The sequence below is a fragment of the Notamacropus eugenii genome, chromosome 4 (assembly GCF_028372415.1).
Source record: "Notamacropus eugenii isolate mMacEug1 chromosome 4, mMacEug1.pri_v2, whole genome shotgun sequence".
Lineage (NCBI taxonomy): Eukaryota > Metazoa > Chordata > Mammalia > Diprotodontia > Macropodidae > Notamacropus > Notamacropus eugenii.
The window spans coordinates 359,933,762-359,955,683 of NC_092875.1; the positions used below are offsets into that span (position 1 = coordinate 359,933,762).

Consider the following 21,922-nt stretch of genomic DNA (forward strand, 5'->3'; position numbering starts at 1 on the left):
CTGGTTTTTGCCACCCTCTCTACAGAGTTGAGAGTCATCTGTTGAGAAATGACAAACCCATGCAATCTAATGAGATCAGTGAGAAAGAGTATAAAGGGAGAAGAGTGCATAAGACAGAATTTTAGTGACCCACACATTGAGAAGAGCAAGGCATGGATGATCATTCAGCAAAGGAACCTGAAGAGTAATGAATGGTCAGACTGGTAGTATAGGAAAACCAGGAGAGAACAGGCTCATGAAGTCATTTGAGAAAACATCTAGGAGGAAGGGGGCAATCACCAGTGTTAAACCTTCTGACTCACTGATCAACAGCCAGTTGAATTAAGCCCTTTCTGTGTGCTCAGCATTGGTCTAAAAATTGGGGATACGAAAAACCAAACAGTTTCTGCCCTTAAGGAACTTATGTTTTAATGTGAAAGACAGCATGCAAATGACTGTCCAGATAAGATATATTCAAGATAAACTGGAGATAGTCTCAGAAGATGGGATTTAACTGAGACTTGAAGCCTAGGGATCCAAGAAGCAGAGATGAAGAGAGAAGATATTCCAGGCATGAGGGGTGGCCAGCAAAAATGCCCATAATTGGATGGTGGAGTATCTTGTACAAGGAGCAGCAGGAAAGCCATTGTCACTGGATTGCAGAGTATCTGTGATGGGTTGGTTGTAAGGGGTAGTATGATGATTGGTAAGATAGTCCATTATTAAGCATTTAAAATATAAATAATGCATTTAAATAATTCAGATCAAGAATACAATGTTGAAAATAAAGTAATAGTTTTTCAAAAGGAGTTCAAATACTTGAAGAAAACAAGTTAAGTTCGGTTTTCCTGAAAAAGGCTTGGTCTCTCTGTGAGTACCCACCCAAGTCACTCATATAATTGAATGAATCAGGACAAAAAGTTGTGGGTTTTTTGCCTTACCAATTTGTTCATGAAAGGAGTGAAGGGAACTCAGTAGATTGGGGGGAGTTTAATATGGGTTCTAATTCAGTATGGATGACTGTAAATTTAGAAAATAGGGGTTTTATGGAAATTTTCAAAGAGATCCTAAGGCAGCCGTTAGGCAGTAGTTGTGAATGACTTAGAATAGAATAGGACCTTGCAGGGAGTGATCATTAGTCTCTCTTCATTGGTTTTGCTTGTTCAAAACCTTTCTAATTTTCTGTAGATTGGTTCAAAGTTCCAGGTTTCATCTTCTTGTCCCAAATAAAAGGATAGATCATTTGCATGTTGGGGTATTTTGGATTTTGATAGAAGTCAGTCAGTTTAGAATAGTGAGAGGGAAAAGAAGGAAGATGTGACTTTTAATCTCTACATTTTCATCTTTAGGACTGAAATTTAGGGAAGAAATCTTATTTTTTCACTTATTTGAAGAACTGTTATGGAAAAGGATTTCAATTTTCTCCTTATCCTCAGAGGTTAAGAATGGTGGTGGGGGGAGGGGCGGTAAGGAAGGGAATGGTGTATTTCAGCTTACTGTAAGGAAAAAACTTCTAGTAGCTAAAGTTATTGAAAAGTGAAATAGGTTGTTTTAAAAGGTAGTAAACTTCCCATCTCTGATGTGTGAAAAGGCTAGACAACCGCTTCTCGTAGATGTTGTTGAGGACATTTCTGTGAATCCACAGCTTAGACTAGATGAATTCTCAGATCTCTTCCAACTCTGGGATTCTGTGAGGACATTTGTGATAGTACCACTTTCACTAAAAGGCAAAATTATACTAATAACTCATAAAGACTGGTCCCTCAATGTTGAATAGAAAGGGATGGAAGAATATTCTCACTGTCATTTAACTTTCAAATGCTTGGTTCATTTATGGCTACTTATTTTCGTATTCATAAGTACATATAGACATAGATAATATACCATCCTAAAGTTTGGGAGCTGATAAGAGATGGTACCCTCTAAGGTGGTGCATGTCAGGGTGGACTCTACCAAAGTCAAGAAAACCTAAATATCAGGAAGAATAGTCTCTGAAAAAATGTAATACTAATAGGTATAAAAGTCAGAGCAGTTTTGGAGGCCAAGCCAGGCAGGGCCTTGGCACCTCAAAATAATATATAGAGAGAATTACCTCAAATGATGCCTGTAGGCTTTTTTTTTTTATATCTGTGTAATGTTAATTCAAGCAGTGTCCAGATCTCTTTGTGTGAGTTCTGCCATCCTTAAGTTTATAGGAAAACACTGTGCCACTAAATTAATTTATCCAGTAAGGGAATGTAATATCTGAATGGCTCAGGAAGTAGTAATCTGTTTGCATGATCAACCTCGTGGGCCTCATCAGTTGGTGGGATTTTTTTGTTTTCTTTTGTTTTTTTGTCACATGCATGAGATAGCATTTTTATGATGTTGCAGTATCCCTTTTGAAAACCAGAGGATACTTAGCCTGAGGACCCCCTGATTACTATCCTCCGTTTCTCTGCAAATTTAGGATTTCAGCTGTACTAAGTGATTTGGTTTAACTTTTGTTGGCTGGTTCTGGAATTACTCTAGTCTAGAGGATGATAACAGTAGCTAACATTTTTATATAGTGCTTACTGTGTGCCTGGCACTGTGCTAAATGTGTTACAAATATCTCCTTCTAGGTAGGTGCTGTTATTATCCCTGTTTTACAGTTGAGGAGACTGAGGATGAAGTGAGATATTACTCAATGTTAAAACATAACGTCAGTGTTCTGTAGCTTACGGGCCCCTGTTCCACCTGGGCTCTGCTCTTTCAGTTTACCCGCTTCCTCCCTGTCTCCATAGATTTGGTGTTAACATATTGTGGTCACAAAGGAAATAGAATCATCACTCTTTCACAGAGAAGTTTACTTCCAGACATCTGTAGAATCTGCAGTGGGATTGCTGACCCCACAGACTCAAGGAAAAGAATAAGGGAAGGAGATGTTTATATCCTCCTTTTGGACCACAGACTATAAATAAAGGAAAATTGGATGAGGAAGGGGAAACTGATAGAGATCAGTTTTTCTTTTCCCCAGCTCACCTGTCCCAGTAGGATTTGCAGTAACCGACAGTCATGAACAGCTCAGGATCTTCTGTGCTTAAAACTCAATTCTCCATTTTCTTTAGGATTAGTTTGTCCTTTGGCATTGGTTCCAGGGGTAGGGAAGGGAAGCTGAAGAGGATCAGGAAAGGACTCTTGTTAAGAGGTAACATTTAGGGTAAGGTTCGAAGGAAACTCTGAATTGTGAGAGACAGAGCTGAGGAAGGTCGGCATTTCAGGTGTGGGGAGCAATCTGTACACAACTGTGGAGGTGAGGAACCAGTGTGGCTGGGATAAGGACCGTGTCAGTGGTAGTAAGCCTGAGTCAAATTCTGACGGGCTTAAAATACCAAAAGTAGGAGTTGTGACTTGATTGGAGCCACTAGAACTTCTTGGGCAGGGGTGTGGTGGTCAGCCTTGTGCTTTGGAGTGACCACTTTAGTGACTGAATAGAGGGTGGATTGGTGAGGGGGGAGATTTGAGGCAGAGAGACCATTCAGAAGGTTCTTGCCAAAGAGCTTATGCAAGCCTAAGTAAACTAGGGTAGTAGCCATATGAGTAAGCAGAAAGGGGGTAGATTAGAGCTTGTGTGGGGATAGAATTGAGAAAACTTAGCTACTGATTGAGTATGTGGGGTGAAGAGGAGTGCGGAGTCTCTCATAACACAGATATTGCCAACCAGCGTGACTAGAAGTATGGTGATACCCTTGACAGAAATAGGGAAGTTAAGGTTGGAAATGGGGAAAATAACGGTTTGGATTTCTAATATGTTGAGTTTAAGATGCCTATAGACTTACTAGTTACAAATATTCAAAAGGAAACACCAACAGGTGATAGGACTGATGTTTCAGAAAGTAGACTTGGGTAAATTTGGGAGTCATCTTAACTAAGATGACAGTTAAACATGGGAGTGTAGAAAGAAAATAATGCCCAGAACAGAACCTTGGAGCACACACCCACAGTCAGAGACTCCATGAGTCTAGTGAAGACTGATGAGGAGTGGGGATTTGTTGGGATTCCCACTGACAGCTGAAGCACTAATTTGTAGACTGAGCATTAAACTTTTCTCTTCTGGTCCTTTATCTACTCACCTCATTCCTGAAGTTCCATTACCATTTCCCTTTAACTCTCGCTTATTTTTACTCATTCGCTTCATACTATAGATTATATTATCTGCCTGAAATGTACCTGTGAATACTTGACTCTGTAGTTGGGATCCTGCTCTCTTTCTTTCTTGGCCCACATCTCTTCATCCCTTTATCCATTATCTCTTCACACCATATCCTCTTCTTGTCATTGGTCCTCCCAAATTTTTCCTTGGTACAATCCTACCTTCTCATCCGTGACACACAGTACCCATCCCCATAACCTGTGTCTGACATGCTCACACATCATCTGGAATGCTTTTAAGAGCTTAAAACGACACCAGGACCTTTGGGACACCCTGTATTTCCCACCCTCAAAGCTGTTGAATGAGAAATCACTACTGGGGATAAGCATTTGGCCTTTATACACAAAGGCCAGTCACCTACCTCCCATTCTGAGGAATTCAGATTCAAGCTATCTTGACCACTGAGTTAGAATGTCTGGGGTAGCTCTACATTCTTTCTAGAGAAGGAGGAAAAAAGTGAAAGCACTAGTAGGGCACTTTGGTATTACATTATTTTGAAAAATTGGCTGTAGATTGGCCTGTAAAATGACTATAGAATGAATTTTGGAAGAATTTTGTAAAGGGTGATGAGTTTGTTTCCAGCCCTGTTTCTTTTGCTGTATGTTTAAATTTAGGCAAGTTGCTTCATTTTTCTGGGCCTCAGGTTTCTCCTCAGAAAAACGACAAGATTAAAAGGGAAACAATTAACTGGAAAAAATAATCTTTGTAGCAACTTTCTCTGATAAAAGTATCATTTCCAAGATATATAAGGAAAATATTCAAATTTATAAGAATAAGAACCCCACTCCCCAGTTGGTAAATGGTCATAAGATATGAACAGGTACTTTTTAACACTGTCAATGGCTATGTGAAAAAATGGTTCAAGTCACTATTAATTAGAGAAATGCAAATAAAGCACTTCTGAGGGTCTGCCTTATACTCATCATATTGGCAAATGTGACCAAAAAGGAAAATAGGTGTTAGAGGGGGCTGTGGAGGAAAGGGCGCATTAATAACACCGTTGGTGGAGCAGTGAATAGTCATTTTGGAAAACCATTTGAAATTGTACATGAGAAGTTACCAAATGTGTCCTTCGATCCAGCTGTACCGTTACTAGATACACACCCCAAAGAGAGCAAAGGGATAGGAAAAGGTCCCATGTGTATAAAAATAATTATGATCGCTTTTTTGTGGTGACAAAAAATTGGACATGGGAGGAGTAATCATCATTGAAGAACAGCTTACTAAATTGTGGTACATAAATGTAGTGGAGTGCTATGGTGCTGTAAGAAAAGAGAGACATGGAAAGACTTCCATGGACTGGTGCAAAGTGAAAGGAGCAGAATCAAATCAATTTATACTGTAATATCAATCTAAAAATGAATCATTTTGATGAATTTTAAAGATTGATGAAGAATGAAGTGAGCCGAGGCAGGAGAGCCATTTATACAGTGACAAACAGCATTGTAAAGGCAAACACTTGGAATGCTGTCAAAGCTGTGATCGCCACGATGACCAGAGGAGCCATGGAGCGTGCTGCCCATCTCCTGACAGAGGCAGTGGGTGGGTGCTGGGCATGGAGGGCACAAAATACAGCTAGGAAAGGAATTTGTTTTGCTCGATTATGCATGTTTGTTCAAAGGAATTTGGGTTTAGTGTTTGATTTTTCCCTTTTTCTATGAGTTGGGGAATGGAGAGAAAATAGATTTCTGTTAATTAAAAAGAAATTTTTTTTTAATAGAGAGGTTGAGGAGTGCAAGGAGATGTATATGCACTTTGGGAATAGGCCGCTGTCTTTTTTTGCTTCATTATTTTCCTTTGTTACAGGAAAGCACACAGAAATTTGGTAATGTTTATAAAATAAAACACATGAACAAACTTTAAAATAAAGACAAAACAAAACGATGACAGACTTGGACTAACAGTTTCCAGGATCCCTTTCAGCTCTTCTGTGCTATGTCTTTATAATCCGAATCTCTCCAAATCTTGCCCTATTGCTTTTCATTATGAAATTATGACAGAAGAAAGTGATTTGCCTTTAAAGTAATAAATATTATTATAATATTCCATTTGAGATGCAGAAAAAATTTGAAGTTGCATATAAAGGTAAATCACTTTCTGGCAAACCATGAATAACAACAATCACAGTGTGTCATGCAGCATCAATATTTTAATAGGAATAAATCTACATTTCCTAGGGGAAGTATTCAAAGATATAACGTGGCACTTTTCCCTTGAACCCAGACTTTGACTGCATCTATATTTTATTTGCTTTGAGTTGTTCCGTGGAGGAATTGTTTTTATATTTTGCTTTCTTATTATTTCCTAGTTTATTAATTTAATAAAACACAAGACCATTTATATCTCTTGATCTGTGTGCTTAGTCTCACTTATGTTTTTATTCAGCATCAACATGTGCCTTATTGCATATTATATCATATATTAATGTTAGTATTGTATTACATGGTTGTTATGTATTAATTCTTGGGGAGGAGAGTGTGACATGAGGATAAATTTGTGTAATCACTATTTACCTTTTTCCTCTAGCTACTCTCACTAGAGAAATGACTTTATATAGCCTTACTTGGCAATGAAGGCTTTTCTTCCTCTTATCTGATATGTTAGATGAAAAACTAAGAGATGGCCAGGGGATGACTTCAGAACCTTTTGTGTGAGCAGATAAATAAAAAGTAAAATTCCATTCACAGACAAGTGTACATGTATGTGCTTATTCTATCAGATGTACTGTTAGAAATTGCACGTTTGTAGAAGGTTGGTGCCCTTTACAATTTGTCTTGAAGAAATCAGACCTTGTAAAAATCTCAAGAGTGTTTTTTCAGCCATCTAGTATAATTAAATGCTGCTTATAAATGAATAAATAAATTGCTTCACTGTGGTTCTAGTTCTAAAAAAATGATCTGGTATCTCTTTTATGAACACCATAGATTTTTTTTTTTTGATGCCTTAGAGATGCTTGAAGCTCAAAAGCAAATCATTCCCTTGGGATTTTTGACCTGAAGAATTTTGTATTCTTTGCCTCTGACCTAATCAGTGATACTAAGTTTAAATGAATCTCAAGTGACTGGGAAACATCTCTCATCCTGGAGTCTAGTTTAGGCTTACCAGCTCACAAATATGAAAAACTTAAGGCATATAAATCATCGTTTCTGTCTTTCTTGACCAGTCTTAATTCAACTTAAGATGGTATAAGCTTTTCTGGGCTACTAGGGCATTATACCAAATTGTATTGAACTTTCAGTCTGTTCAAAAACCCACAGTTTTTTCACATGAAGTGCTACAGATCTTTACCTCCTTAATCTTGTACATGTGAAGTTGATTTACCAAAAATAACCCCCCAAAAAGACGAACAAAAAACCACTATCGGATTCATCACTATTCTTTAGACTATTAAGGCCTTTCCAGACAATGATTCTGTAATCCAGCATGTTTGCTGTCCCTTTTAGCCTTGATCTTCTAATTGAGTACTTCCAAAAATGGGGAAATCAATATGTCCTGAAGTAGCCTATTCATTTCTGATCAGCTGTAATTCTTAGAAAGTATTTACTCATATTGAACTCTTTCTATAAATGACATTCATTGTTCCAGGCAAAATAATTCTAAATCCTCTTCTATAATACAGTACTTCAGAAAGTTAAAGGCTGCTAGCAGCACTTTGTAATTCTTTTTCCAGATAATTTTTTGTTCAATCTATCTTCTTTCTTCCTGTTTTTAAATTAGCTTTATTTTTTTCTAATTTTGTGCTGTTTTAATTTTCCATAGCACCTTGGCCAGGTCAGAAACAAAAATACAAATACATGGATTTAATCAGTTTAACATTTAAAACATGAGCCTATGTCATACCATATTGTTTTGGACAGTCTTGAGAATAGGAATCAACCAGAGCAATGGACAAAGGACAAAGCAGAAGCCAGAAAGTTGGTTCTGTTTTTTCCCCAACTCCCCTCCCACCATTTTGTTAAAAGATGTGAATGCCAAGGGAAGCCGGGATCATTTGAGGAAAAAGTTGATGGGCACACACAGATACACATATGGAAATGCATATGCATATGTACCTATGTATGTAAACATACACATGTATGTATATATAGATATGTATTCATCTATTTTGAGTTCAGTAAAACTAAAAACAAAAACCCTTGCGGTGCACCTTTGGAAATGGTGTGTAATTGAACAGCTTTTTAGAAAAGTCTTCAGTTCTTCAATATACAGTTTTAAATTGCTAACAGATCAATGATCAGAAGAATTATCAGAGTGAATTTACTCCCAACTATACATTAAAACAAACCTTTTTTCTTTTTTTAATTTAATTTTATTATTATTATTTTTTAATGTTTTACAATCACTGCCATAAAATTAAGATTTTATCCCCCCCCATGCCTACCCCCCCACTACCCTCCTCCCTCCCCATGACAGCATACAATTCTGTGTAGATTCTACATATACTTTCCTATTGAGTACGTTTTCACTACAGTCATGCTATGTAGTCGAACTAAAATAAATGGAACAAATCATATAACAAATCAAAACTTGATACACAAAAACACACACACACACACAAACATGATCTACTACATTCTGTGAAAGACTTCCATATTTCTTTCTCTGAGTGTGAAAGGCATTTTGCCTTAGAAAACCACCATTGGGATTTTTTTTTTTTAATAAGTTCTTGCGTTATTGCAAAATTCCAAGTCTACCAGAAAAAACTCTCACACACTGTGGTTGTTGCTATGCACAAAGTTCTCCTGGTTCTGCTTCTTTCACTCAGCATCAGATCATATAAGTCTTTCCAGGCCTCTCTGAAGTCTTCTTGTTCATCATTTCTTATGGCGCAATAGTATTCCATTAACTTCATATACCATACTTTATTCAGCCATTCCCCAATTGATGGGCATCCCCTTGACTTCCAGTTTTTGGCAACTACATAGAGTGCTGCTATAAATATTTTTGTACATGTGGGACTCTTTCCCATTTTTATGATCTCTTGGGGATACAGTCTTAGTAGCGATATTGCTGGGTCAAAGGGTATGCACATTAAACAAACCTTTCTTCATGGAACTCCTAATGTGTCCAAATTCAGAGTTAATCAAAATGGAAGCTATTATGTACCTTCTTAAAGGAAGCCCAAACAACATATAACATACCCAATAAAGCATAAAGTATTTTTATTTTTTTTATTATTTTTTTAATTTTTTTATTTAACTTTTAACATTCATTTTCACAAAATTTTGGGTTACAAATTTTCTCCCCTTTTATCCCCTCCCCCCCCCCAAACCCAAGCTTTCTAATTGCCCCTGTGACCAATCTGCTCCCTCTTCTATCATCCCTCTCTGCCCTTGTCTCCGTCTTCTCTTTTGTCCTGTAGGGCCAGATAGCTTTCTTTACCCCTTTACCTGTATTTCTTATTTCCTAGTGGTAAGAACATTACAGTTGATCCTAACACTTTGAGTTCCTACTTCTTTACCTCCTTCCCTCTCCACCCCTTCCCTTTGGAAGGCAAGCAATTCAATATAGGCCAAATCTGTGTAGTTTTGCAAATGACTTCCATAATAGTTGTGTTGTATAGGACTAACTATATTTCCCTCCATCCTATCCTGTCCCCCATTACTTCTATTCTCTTTTGATCCTATCCCTCCCCATGAGTGTCGACCTTGAATTGCATTCTCCTCCCCATGCCCTCCCTTCTATCATCCCCCCCACCCTGCTTGTCCCCTTGTCCCCCACTTTCCTGTATTGTGAGATAGGTTTTCCTACCAAAATGAGTGTGCATTTTATTCTTTCCTTTAGTGGAATGTGATGAGAGTAGACTTCATGTTTTTCTCTTACCTCCCCTCTTTATCCCTCCACTAATGAGTCTTTTGCTTGCCTCTTTTATGAGAGATAATTTGCCCCATTCAATTTCTCCCTTTCTCCTCCCCATATATTTCTCTCTCACTGCTTGATTTCATTTTTTTTTTAAGATATGATCCCATCCTCTTCAATTCACTCTGTGCACTCTGTCTCTATGTATGTGTGTGTGTGTGTGCATGTGTGTGTGTGTACTCCCACCCAGTACCCAGATGCTGAAATGTTTCAAGAGTTACAAATATTGTCTTTCCATGTAGGAATGTAAACAGTTCAACTTTAGTAAGTCCCTTATGATTTCTCTTTGCTGTTCACCTTTTCATGGTTCTCTTCATTCTTGTGTTTGAAAGTCAAATTTTCTTTTCAGCTCTGGTCTTTTCATCAAGAATGCTTGAAAATCCTCTATTTCATTGAAAGACCATTTTTTCCCCTGAAGCATTATACTCAGTTTTGCTGGGTAGGTGAATAAAGTATTTTTATTAATGCCAACCAGTTTACAAGGAAATACATATTAAAAAAGATCTATTGCCTATCAGTCGTGGTTGTGATTTTTTAATGGTTATTTATTATTTTTAGTTTTCAACATTCATTTCCACAAAATTTTGAGTTCCAGATTTTCTCCCCATCTCGTAGTTGTGAATTTATAAAAACCTATTGGGAGGCAGTTCTCCACTATGGGTGTTTCTGTTTCATCTCAATCTGTCTCCTTATGGGATGGTTTTGATCCCACCCCCTTTGTTATTGCTTCAGCTTTTTAGTGTCTTTACTAAAGCCTGACAGAACTGACCAAAGAACTCCAGATGTAATCTGACTAGACCAGGATACAACATCATTCTTTCAGGAATTACAGCATTAATTGGGGCTGGATCCTACTAGAATGCATCTAGAGTTAGGTTCTTAAGCCAGAAGTTGGCAGCCTCTTTAGCCCTGAGCACCAGCAGAGGTTTTGATACCATGGCCTTTAACTTCTAGTGTCAGTCAGGTTGAGGTTTTCACTGTTGGAATGAAAATTAAGAAAATTTGAGTTACGGAGATGTAGGAATTGTGTTTAATCCATAGGAATACGTATTGCATTTAAGTGATATGGTGCCATTTAGATACCTCTGTGGCTCATGGTATACATTTTATTTTTGGCAGTATGTATTTGGAAAGTAACATGCCATTTCACAGAGTTGGAATTCCAAAATGCCACTGTGGTAGCATTAGCATTTCGTTTTTGTGTGTGAAAAAAACCTTCCATGCTATTTCCTTAGCAGGAATTGAAATGTTCTATACCGGTAGATATTTCAGATAAATAAAGTTTTCATTTTCATTCGGTTCAGCAAACATTTATTAAGCACCCACTGTGTGTCAAGCACTGTGAAAGTAGTGAACATTCAAATAAAACAAAAGACAGTTTGCCTTCAAGGAGCTTATAATCTCATGAGGGAAGACAACACACAAGAAGCTGAAAGTGGGGAAGGAAGAGGGGCAGGCTACCAGGGGATACCTGGAACCAGGAGCTGTGATATTCCTAGCAGTCAAAACCAAACAGAGCTGCTGAGTCAGTCAGCATGGTTATAGGTTTCAGGTCATCAGTACACATTTTTCCTCTAACCATTTATCCCAGAAATTCTAACATGTATTATTACATGTTCTTGCCTTCTTAAGTAGAGCATAAGAAACACGATTTTCTTTTATTTTCATGATTCAGTATCAAGATTAATTTAGATCTGCTTTTTTAGAGTTTTTTTCTCTCTTCTTGCATTCTCTCTCTCATTCTCTTCCTTTGCCCCTTCCTTCCTTCCTTCCTTCCTTCCTTCCTTCCTTCCTTCCTTCCTTCCTTCCTTCCTTCCTTCCTTCCTTCCTCCCTCCCTCCCTTCCTTCCTCCCTCCCTCCCTCCCTCCCTTTTGTGTCACAATGCCCACTTCTGCCAGGCACCAGGTTACTGTTTCTATCCCATTGTGATCTGAGAAACCAGATAACCACATTTTTTTAAGAATTAGCTTTGTGGCACTGTATTAGTGGTTAGAGGTCTTTTTCTGTTTTTTTTTTTTTCCTAAGTTCAGGGCTGTATTCCAGAATTTAGATTGCTATTCTGTCCTTAAGGCATATCTATAGATATCACTATAGAGGATCCTTACACTTTCAAATCAGTTACTACTGACTCTTCTGTTATTAATAATTTTGGTAATTATTAAAAATAATTAAAATTAATTTTAAAAATCAGTAATAAAATTAATTTAATTCAAATAATAAACAATTAATAATTTTAAAATATATATATGATACAAATTGGTTGGGGTATAGGATGTGTTCAGGGAGGACCAGTACCTTTAGTGTGATGGCTGCCGAACCCATTTCGGGGCTCTTTCCACCTTCGGTGTCCATCTGTTCCATTTCACTCTCATTTGTGGGTCCAAGAAGCTGCAGCATGTACCCCAGCCACACCTCGGTAAACCGTTTCGGCAGATGGGCCAAACCAGGTTGAGGATAACCAAGGGTTCTCAAACCTATTGGTGAGTTAGGGGGGGTACCTACCCCAAGCATGTGAAGACTTCATCTGGTGGAATGGGCTGTTAAGAACAGTTTGTTCCAATGGCCATGAAGGCAGATGAAGCAGGCGATGTGCAGCGCTTAGAGCTTAGTTAGACCCCAAAGATGCCAAGGTCATCCACTGCATCCTGAGCCATCACCAGTGTTATGATACCAATTATAGAGGTCTTTAAGGAAGACTTATCTTGCTGAGTTCAAATATGGCCTCAAGACACTAGGTGTGGGACTCTGGGCAAGTCACTTAGCCCTGTTTGCCTCAGTTTCCTCATCTGCAAAATGAACTAGAGAAGGAAATGACAAATTACTTCAGTATCTTTGCCAAGAAAATCCTCAATGGGGTCTTGAAGAGTAGGGCATGACTCAAACAATTGAACAACAAATTATATGTATATATGTATATATATACACACACACATATATAAAACATGTTGTATAACATATATCTGTATGTATGTATATATACATGTGTATACATAGATACATACACACACACGTATATATGTATATTTCAGGAAAGGTATTTGTGAATTCACATGCCCACCTGAAGCAGCAGCTATAGAGAATCTATGTTCTAATCAGCCCTATATTGTTGCTTAACAAAGGTATTATTTGGGAGGCAGTATGGTGGTGTAATGGAAAGACAACTGACTCTGGAGCCAGAGGACCTGGATTTATAGCTTGCGTCAGTTAACTTCCCTGGTGTTTAGTTTCTTCATTTGTCAAATGAAGGAGTTGACCTAGATGTCGTCTGAGGACCCTTCTAACTTTAAATCTAGGGGCAGTTAGGTGATGCAGTGGATAGAGCATCAGTGCAGGATTCAGGAGGACCTGAGTTTAAATCTTACCTCAGACACTTGACACTCACTAGCCATGTGACCTCATTCTGGGTCATCTCCAGTCATCCTGATGAATATCTGGTCACTAGATTGAGATGGCTCTGGAGGAGAAGTAAGGCTGGTGACCTGCACAGCCCTCCCTCACTCAGTACAAGTACAAGTTGTGTCATCATTTCTCTGATAGCATGGTCTTCTTCAGCAATGAAGGAGGAACACACATACAACTTTAAATCTATGATTGGATTGGCCTCTCCACATTCTTTCCACTATTAGTACCCTACTGAAATCACTTTGGATTTACTTATGTGCATGTGTTGTTTCCCCTGATGGAATGTAAGCTGTTTGAGAGCAGGATGGTCTTTTTTTTCTTTTTCTTCCTTTTTTTCTTCTGTATTTCTCCAGAGCCTAAGCAGCACCTAGCAATTAAATTAGTAGGCGCTCAATATATGCTTGCTTGACAACAAAGAAAACCATTAAGCCAGGGGGGATGTGATCTGGTCATCTACCCTGACCTCCCTACTCAGAATAGTCTCATGCTTGTCACATGAGGCACTTAGAGCAAAGTAAGGAACAGCTGTAGATCACAAGCCCCTCTGACATCCTATGTGGTAGGTTTTATTGATTGACAGCCATGACTCCTCAATCCCTTGCTTAGACTCTACCCATATTCCACTTCTTTGGCAAGGAAAGTTCACCATTCATTCCTCTTATCTATTGTTTTTTTCCTGGGTTTGATACTGTTAGGTCCTGAATGTGGTTTAATAAATAAAAGACATAGCTGGTCTCATAAAACCTTAATTTCAGTTTTTATTTATGGCTCTGGCTTCTGATTAATAATTTATGGAAATGGCTGTATTTATTCTGTTGAGTCAAGAAAGCACATGAAACTACAACTTTCCACAGATTTCCTGTTGAAGAAGGATCATAACAGCTAGCTGCCTAAAAATAACCTTGTTCCTTTTGATTTTGGTGCACTTCGTGGGACTCATCACTTTAGCAGGTGTAGACTTAGTTTCACTTTCGCATTTGGTTAAGGAGTATTCCAGAGTCTTTGCATTTGTCCAGCCACCTTCCTGTCTTTTTCCAGTAACTCGTTGTCTTTGTTCTGTATTATGTGCCCTTTTTGTCTCCCTCATTAGATTATAGGTACACAGGTAACAGGTAACAGTTGTTTCATCCTTCATGGACACATACATCCTTCATACGTTGTATTTGTATCCGTGGTACAAAGCAAAGCGCTGCATGTAGTGGATACTTGATAAATCCTTTTTGATTAATTATTGATTGAGTTGTTAAATACTTATTTGTCAAGTCCTGTGCTAGAGGAGGAAAAGCATCCTTAAAAAACCAATCATTAGACGTTTATTAAGTGACTGCTATGTGCCAGGCACTCTACTAAGTGCTAGGTATACTTAAAAAAAAAAGTCCCTGCCCCCAAAGAGTCTTACAATCTAATGGGGGAGATTGGTTGCAAAAAAAATAGGTACAAAGCAAACTGTATGCAAGATAAATAGGAAATGATTAACAGGGAGAAGGTACTGGAATTAAAGACTTGGGGAAAACTTCTTTTAAAAGATGGAATTTGAGGTGGGACGTAAAGGAAGCCGGAGAGGTCAATAGACAGAGCAGAGGAGGGGAGGGTTTTCTATATGACTATATAGGTTTCCAATATAGGAAACAGCAGAAGTGCTGGGAGCTGAGAGACAGAGTGGAACAGCCAGAAGGCCAGTGTCGTTGGATTAAACAGTATGTGGTAGAGGGAGGAAGGTCTAAGAAAATTGCATAGGTTGGAGGGGCCTAGGATATGAAGGGCTTTAAATGCTAAATAGAACATATCATATCTGATACTGGAGGCCATAAGGAGCCGCTTGAATTTATTGAGTAGGGGGAATAATATGATTGGACTTGCACTTTAGGAAAATCAGTTTAGTGGCTGAATGGAGGATGGATCCAAGTGAGGAGAGACTTAGGCAGGCAGACTCACCAGCAGGCATGAGGTGATAAGGACCAGCATTTAGAGTGGTGAAAGTGGCTGGGGGGAGGGGAGGCATTTGCGAAATTGGCAGGCATTGGCAACGCACTAGATAAAGGGGATAAGAATGTGGAGTTCCAGATGACTCCCTGCTTGTGAACCTAAGGAACTGGGAGAATGAAATTGTCCTCTCCAGTAATAGAGATGGTAGGAGGTAGAGAGAGAATTTAGGGAGAAGGCTATTGAGTTCCATTTTGGACCAATGGAATTTAAGATCTCTACTGGACATCTGGTCCTAAATGTCTGAAAGGCAGTTGGAGATGCAAGATTGGAGGTCAGCAGAAATTTGGGGACAGGATAGGTAGATCTGAAATCATCCACATTGGGATGGTAATTACATCTATGGGAGCTGATGAAATTAAAGTAGTGTAGCGGGAGAGGAGAGGAGACCCCAGGATAGAAACCTGAGGGACACCTACAGTTACTGGGTGTGATCTGGAGGAAGATCTAGCAAAGGAGGCAGAGCCATCCTTTCCATCTCTATCTCAAGAAGCTTACATTCTAACAGATATGTAAATACAGACTTTGGGAGAAATCCAAGGCAAAATCCTTTACCTGAGGTGGTGGAACTTGGGCTGAACTTTGAAAGGATCTAGAGAGCAGGGGGTGGGGTGGGAAGGGTGCATCCTAGCACTGAGGGACCCATGCATAGGCATGGAAGAGGAGTAAGACGGAATGCATATACAAGGAAGAATAGGTTTGGTTAGAATGTAGTGTATGTAAAGGGAGATGGTAAAAAGTTAATAAGCCTGGGAAGGTAGAATGGAGAGAGACAGTAAAGGGCTATACATGCCAAATGTGTATTTTCTATTTTATCCTCCAGGTATTTGGGAGCTGTTAGAGATTTCTTTAACGGACTTGAGCAAACAGTATTTTTTTTTTAATTTCTGTTTAATATTTACTGTCTCCTAGAATCCAACTGAATAGGCCTAAGGAACTATTAGTTCCAAACCAAATTCATTTTGACTAAAACACTTTTCCCTGACAGAATATGCTTGTCTATATATTGCATGTCCCCAGCATTTTTGTGGTTAAGAGTTATTCAACTTAATTTATTTGAAGTTTTTCTACTTAGCTTACTTAAATTACTTATGGCTTAACCAAAGGCTTGCTGTATTGGGCAGAGATACAAAGGAGAATTATTGACAGAGAAATAGATACTTATTAGAGTGAGAAGTTGGGAGATCATGGTGGCTGAGAAATTTTTCCATAAAGAGATGGGCATATTGCTTGCTCCCTGTCAGTATTTCAAGCGTAGTGGCTTCACTTTTTTTTTTTGTTGTTGGAAATATTAGTGGGAATGATTGCTGGCATCTGCTGGCTCCTTCTAGCACTCAGAAGTTTGAAAGTTCTGCAAGCAAACTTGTCTGGCATTTTACCTATTTAATGTTAGAGAAAAATCTACTCACCTCATCTTTTCAGGAGTCATGAGGCTGCCTACAATAGGCTTTTCCTCTTTTTTTTAAAATCATTTTCCAGAAATTTAATTATCCAGTTGAATAAGACTTGTTGGGAACCTTGCTGTGGCTGCTGTATTTTCTAGATGACTTTTACATATATTTCATTTTCTGTGTCTCTGTGGTGATCTTTCCTAATCTGCAAGTTTTATATGTACTGAGACTGTCTTCAGCATGTTTGTTACTGATTTCTGTATCACTGTGACTTCTCTGTAGCATTTGGAGGTACAGTTAATGGGGAGAGAGACTATAATGTTAATAAAAAACTATTGAGAATCTGCCACCTTTGACCCAATTCTGTCTTTTTATTTATAGACTGGCCTTATTATTGCCTGCTACCAAGGTTTTGTGGATATTGTAGTAGCCTTAGCAGAGTGCCCTCATGTTGATGTAAACTGGCAGGACAACGAGGGGAATACAGCACTCATTACAGCTGCACAGGCAGGTAAGGCTTTGCTTTTTATTTCACTATTATGGATAATATCTAGCTGTAAAATCTGGATACTGTGGCATAGTGGAGACAGTGCTGGACTTTAAAATGGGAAGGCTTTGCTTCAGATCCCATCGCTTAACACTAGTTTTGGGACCGTGATCCTGGTTTCCTCACCTGTAAAATGGGAAGAGTAATACTATTTCGCAGAATTTTCCCAAGGTTCAGAGACAATAATGAATGTAGAGCTGCTGCACCTTGTAGTGTGTGCTTGTAATCCATGCTACTAGGGGAGACTGAGGGTGATTGATCACTTGAAATTGGAAGCTCTGGATATAGCTATTCTGGAGCCAATAAGGTGTCTTTTGTACTAAGTCTGGCACCAATATGGTGGGCCCTTAGGATATTGTATAGGCAGGGGCCAGGCTGCCTAAGAGGAGTGAACCATCCCAGACTGGACACAGAATGAGTCAAAGCTTCCCTGTTGATCAGGAGTAAGGCTGGGCTCAAGTGTCTGCTGGACTTTCTGCCTTGGCAACATAGGGAGGACCCAGGCCAACATATGACTAATTCATGTAAAGCACTTTGTAAACCTTTGAGCTATTTTATTCCTAGTTCAGCTATTTAATCTTCTGCTGTAGCTAAGGCTTTCACTCATTAAGTTCAGACTTTTTGCTGTGTGCTCAAAATACTTAAAACACTTGAAAAATCTGTTTAGGATTGCCTTCAGAGTCAGTTTGTAGCTTATGTAGGAAACATCAGTCATTGCTTTTTATGTCTATACTGCAGGTCGGGGCTGACCAAAGCCCTAACATTTTCAGTTTGAGATTGGAATAAAATGAGGCACTCCTAGTCCACTGAACAGTTTACAAGAAAGATTACTTAGCCAAGGCAAGAGAAGGACATTTAACAAGGACACCATGATTCAAGTGCGCACAGCTCCCCTTGCTCTGAGCTTTTGCCCAGGACAAACATCAAAGAGAAATTTGCGCTCTTTTGGATATTCTCTTAGAGACCAAGGAGTGAGGTTAGCAGCCTTTGGTTCCCTGGTTAAATAAATCTCAAAAATAACTTTTTAACTTTTTAAGGAAAAGAACTAGCCCAACCCACATACCTGGGATGCTGGTAGAGATCCCTATTACCTTATCCCACCCTTGTGTAGACTTTTAGAGATTTTCTAGAGCAGTGATGTGAAACTCAGTTAGAAAATGATCCCTGCAGGCCATATATTGACTTAGAAAACCACCAATTAATACTTTATTATATTGTATTTTTATTAAACTTTTTCCATTCCCATTTTAATCTGGTTTCCTACCCTCTGGAGTTTTGCTGGGAGTCTGATGCCTCTGTTCTAGGGAACCTTCTACCACTTAAATGGCTTTAGGACAGTTACTAGACCACCCTGACCTTGGGGATACTAGAAGTCTAGCAAAGGCATCAATGAAGGAAGAGAAACTAGACCATACAAATAGCTAAAACAGACCAAAAGAAAATTAACCAAGTAATTGCAGCCTGAGAGAGTGGCAGAATATGAGAGAATAAAGATCAGAAATCCCAGATTCCACTTCCCTATTTTGCAACCCTGTGACACTGTCCTTCCTGCTCTTCCTTGAATATCGCATTACAGCTCTCAGTTCTGAGTATTTTCACTGGCTATCCCCCGTGCTTGGAACATTCTCCCTTCTCATCTCCTCCTGATTTCTCTGGCTTTCTTCAAGTCTTAGCTAAAGTCTCATTTTCTGCAAGAAGTCTTTCTCAGTCTTAATCTTAGTGCCTTCCCTCTGAGACTACTCCCAATTTATCTTGAATATAGCTTGTTTATAGATGTTCTTTGCATAGTGGGTCCCCCATTAAACTATGAGAGGTTGGTTTTTGTTTTTGTATTTCCAGTGCTCAGAACAGTATCTGGCATATAGCAAATGCTCAATAAATGCTAGTTGACTGCCTGCCTGACTGATTGGAAAGACTTATTTATTTCTCAGTCTAAACAGTCTGGTCCATGTGATGGGTGATCTTTTATTGTTCAATTGTGCCTGACTCTTACTGGAGTGGTCTGCCATTTCTTTCTCCAGCTCATTTTACAGATGAGAAACTGAGGCAAACAGGTTAAGTGACTTGCCCAGGGTCACACAGCTACGAAGTGTCTGAGGCTGGATTTGAACTCTGATCTTCCTGACTCCAGACCTGGCACTCTATTCACTGTGCCACATAGCTGCCCTAAGCTACATCTTAGCAATTTATAAGTTCCATGGCACCCCTAGATGCCAGTCTTCCCAAGGAAGACATGGGAGCTAACCTTTGGGCATTTGGTCAAGACAAACTGCACAGACAACCATAGAAACCCTCACAGGAAGCTGGAAATTTACAGCTCCACAACAAAATCATGGTCCAAAAACGTGATCTGTTACAGACTGGTCATTTCTCTGCATCTCTTACACTCAACACTCTTTGGGTCACATGCTACTACTGCAGAACTGATGATGGACTAAGTTTTCAAAATCATTTGCAGCCCCTGTGTTTCTTTTTTAAACTGCAAAAGGAAGAATAACTTTCTTGAGGTTGATGTGCACCCCTAGGTTTGTTCTCTGGCTGTCAAGTTCATTGTGATTATACTCTGTCCTCAGTGCTGAATCAGCTGTGACTGCCCTGTGTTTCAACTGTTTTTTAGTGGCTGCTGGTTAAATGGTTTGAGGAAAGTGATAATATAGCTCATTTTTGGCCTTATTTTAATTGGCAGCAGATTGTTTTTCATTTAACTTTTAAATGATGCAAAAGTGGACAGTAGTCATTATAAAGAAGTTATTTTTACTCTGATTTGTTTATTTTTTTTAAAATATTTAACCTCACTGATTCTGTTTTTTAGCTATCTTGTGAACTAGTGAACAGGCTATATATACATATATCATCTAGAGCCTTTTTCTAGGAATACTGCTGACTGTCAGTGAAATTTCAGGAGTAGACTCAGAAGATTCATGCTCTTCATGTAATTTTTATGTAATTTTGGGAAGCAAAATGTAAGAAGACTGGAAATCTGGGAAGGGGCCAGGTTGAGAAGGGCTTTAAATGCCAAACAGAAGTTTTTACATTTGGCCCTAGAGATGAAGATAATAGAGACCCACTTCAGCTCAGTGATTGGAGAGGAGAGGTGAAATGTTCAGATGTGCTTTAGAAAATTTACTTTAACAGCTAAGTAGATTTATGTATTGAAGGGGGAAGAGATTTAAGGAAGGAGGATGTGTTAAAAGTCTGTTAGAATAGTCAGGCAAGAGGTGATGAGGACCTATGTAGCAGAGTGAGGATGTGTTAAAAGTCTGTTAGAATAGTCAGGCAAGAGGTGATGAGGACCTATGTAGCAGAGTGGTGGCTTTGTGAGTGGAGTGAAGGGGGCATGAATGAGAAATGATATGAAGGTAGAAATGACCAGATTTGAAAGCAAATGGGATGTGGTGTATATGAGAGTCAGGAGTGAAGACTGGGAGCAGGGTGCCTGCAATAGTAAGTGGAAAGGTTGAGAATGGAAGATTTTAGTGAGGAAACAGTGGATTGTGTTTTGAATATGTTGAGTTTGGGATAACCCCTGAGGATCCGGGTAAGGTGCTCAAAAGGAAGTAATAATATGAGACTGGAGCTCAGGAGAGAGACTGAGACTGGGTCTATAGATCAGGGAATCATCTGCACTGACGTAATTGAACCCATGGAGGTCATGAGACAACCAAGTAAGGGTAGCATAGAGGGAAAAGAGAAGAGGCCTCAGGACACCTCCACTAAGTTGGCATGGCCTGGATGAGGGAGTTGTAGGGGGGAGAACCAGAAGACAGTATCTAGGAGGGGAAGGTGATCAGCAGGGTCAGATGCTTCAGAGAGAGCTCGAGTGTGGAGGATTAAAAAAGGGAAATGAAGGGAGCATTGGTAATTTTGGAGAGAGCAGATGAAATTGAATGAGGAGATCAAAAACTACATTGCAGAGGATTGGAAAATGGGGGGGAGGGGAGAGAGAGAGAGAGTGCGTACAGAGGAAAGTGGAGCAACTGAGTGAAACTAGCTTTCTCAAAGTTAGGAGAGATAGAGGACAGTAGTGGGGAAGGTAGAATGAAGTAAGGATTTCTTTTTTAAGGATGGGAGATGATGTGTGTTTGTACGCAACAGAGAAACCATTAGAAAAGCAAAGATTAAAGATTATTAGAGAGTGGGGATGAAACTAGGGACAATCTGTTGGACACAGGATGGGATCAAAGTGATGAGGGGAAGGAGGAGATAGGGTTCTGTGAGGTTTGGCAGAAGGGAGAATGGAGGCTGAATTTTATTTGGCTGGGAAGAAGCCTGAGAAGAGGTGTTACTGTGGGGAGGCTTGAGAAAGCGATAGAAAGTATTATAATAGCAGCTGTGGTAAATGGTATAGTGAATCAGTTAGGGCTGTGTTAAAAAATTGCCTTGCTGCAGTGAGGGTGCAGTTCCTTATGAAACGTAAATTTGTAGCAGACCCAATCATTTATAGTTAATTTTTGTTTTGTTTTCTCTGACTCCATTCAGCAGCAAATTAATACGAGTAAAGAAAGCATATAGTAGAAATAATCTGCAGTTGGGATTTGGCAAGGCAATCCATCTGACATGGGCATTTATTTGAGTGTAGAAAATGGG

The 21,922-nt window shown here is 39.1% G+C and overlaps 1 protein-coding gene across 1 annotated transcript in view; it reads left to right on the top strand.

Moving 5' to 3' along the window:
* Positions 1-21,922, top strand: part of ANKRD33B (ankyrin repeat domain 33B) — a 124,675-nt gene that overhangs the window by 64,473 nt on the left and 38,280 nt on the right. Inside the window, exon 2 of the mRNA XM_072605426.1 lies at positions 17,170-17,299. Coding sequence (XP_072461527.1) covers positions 17,170-17,299 — 130 coding nt within the window. The remainder of the gene's footprint in view (positions 1-17,169; positions 17,300-21,922) is intronic.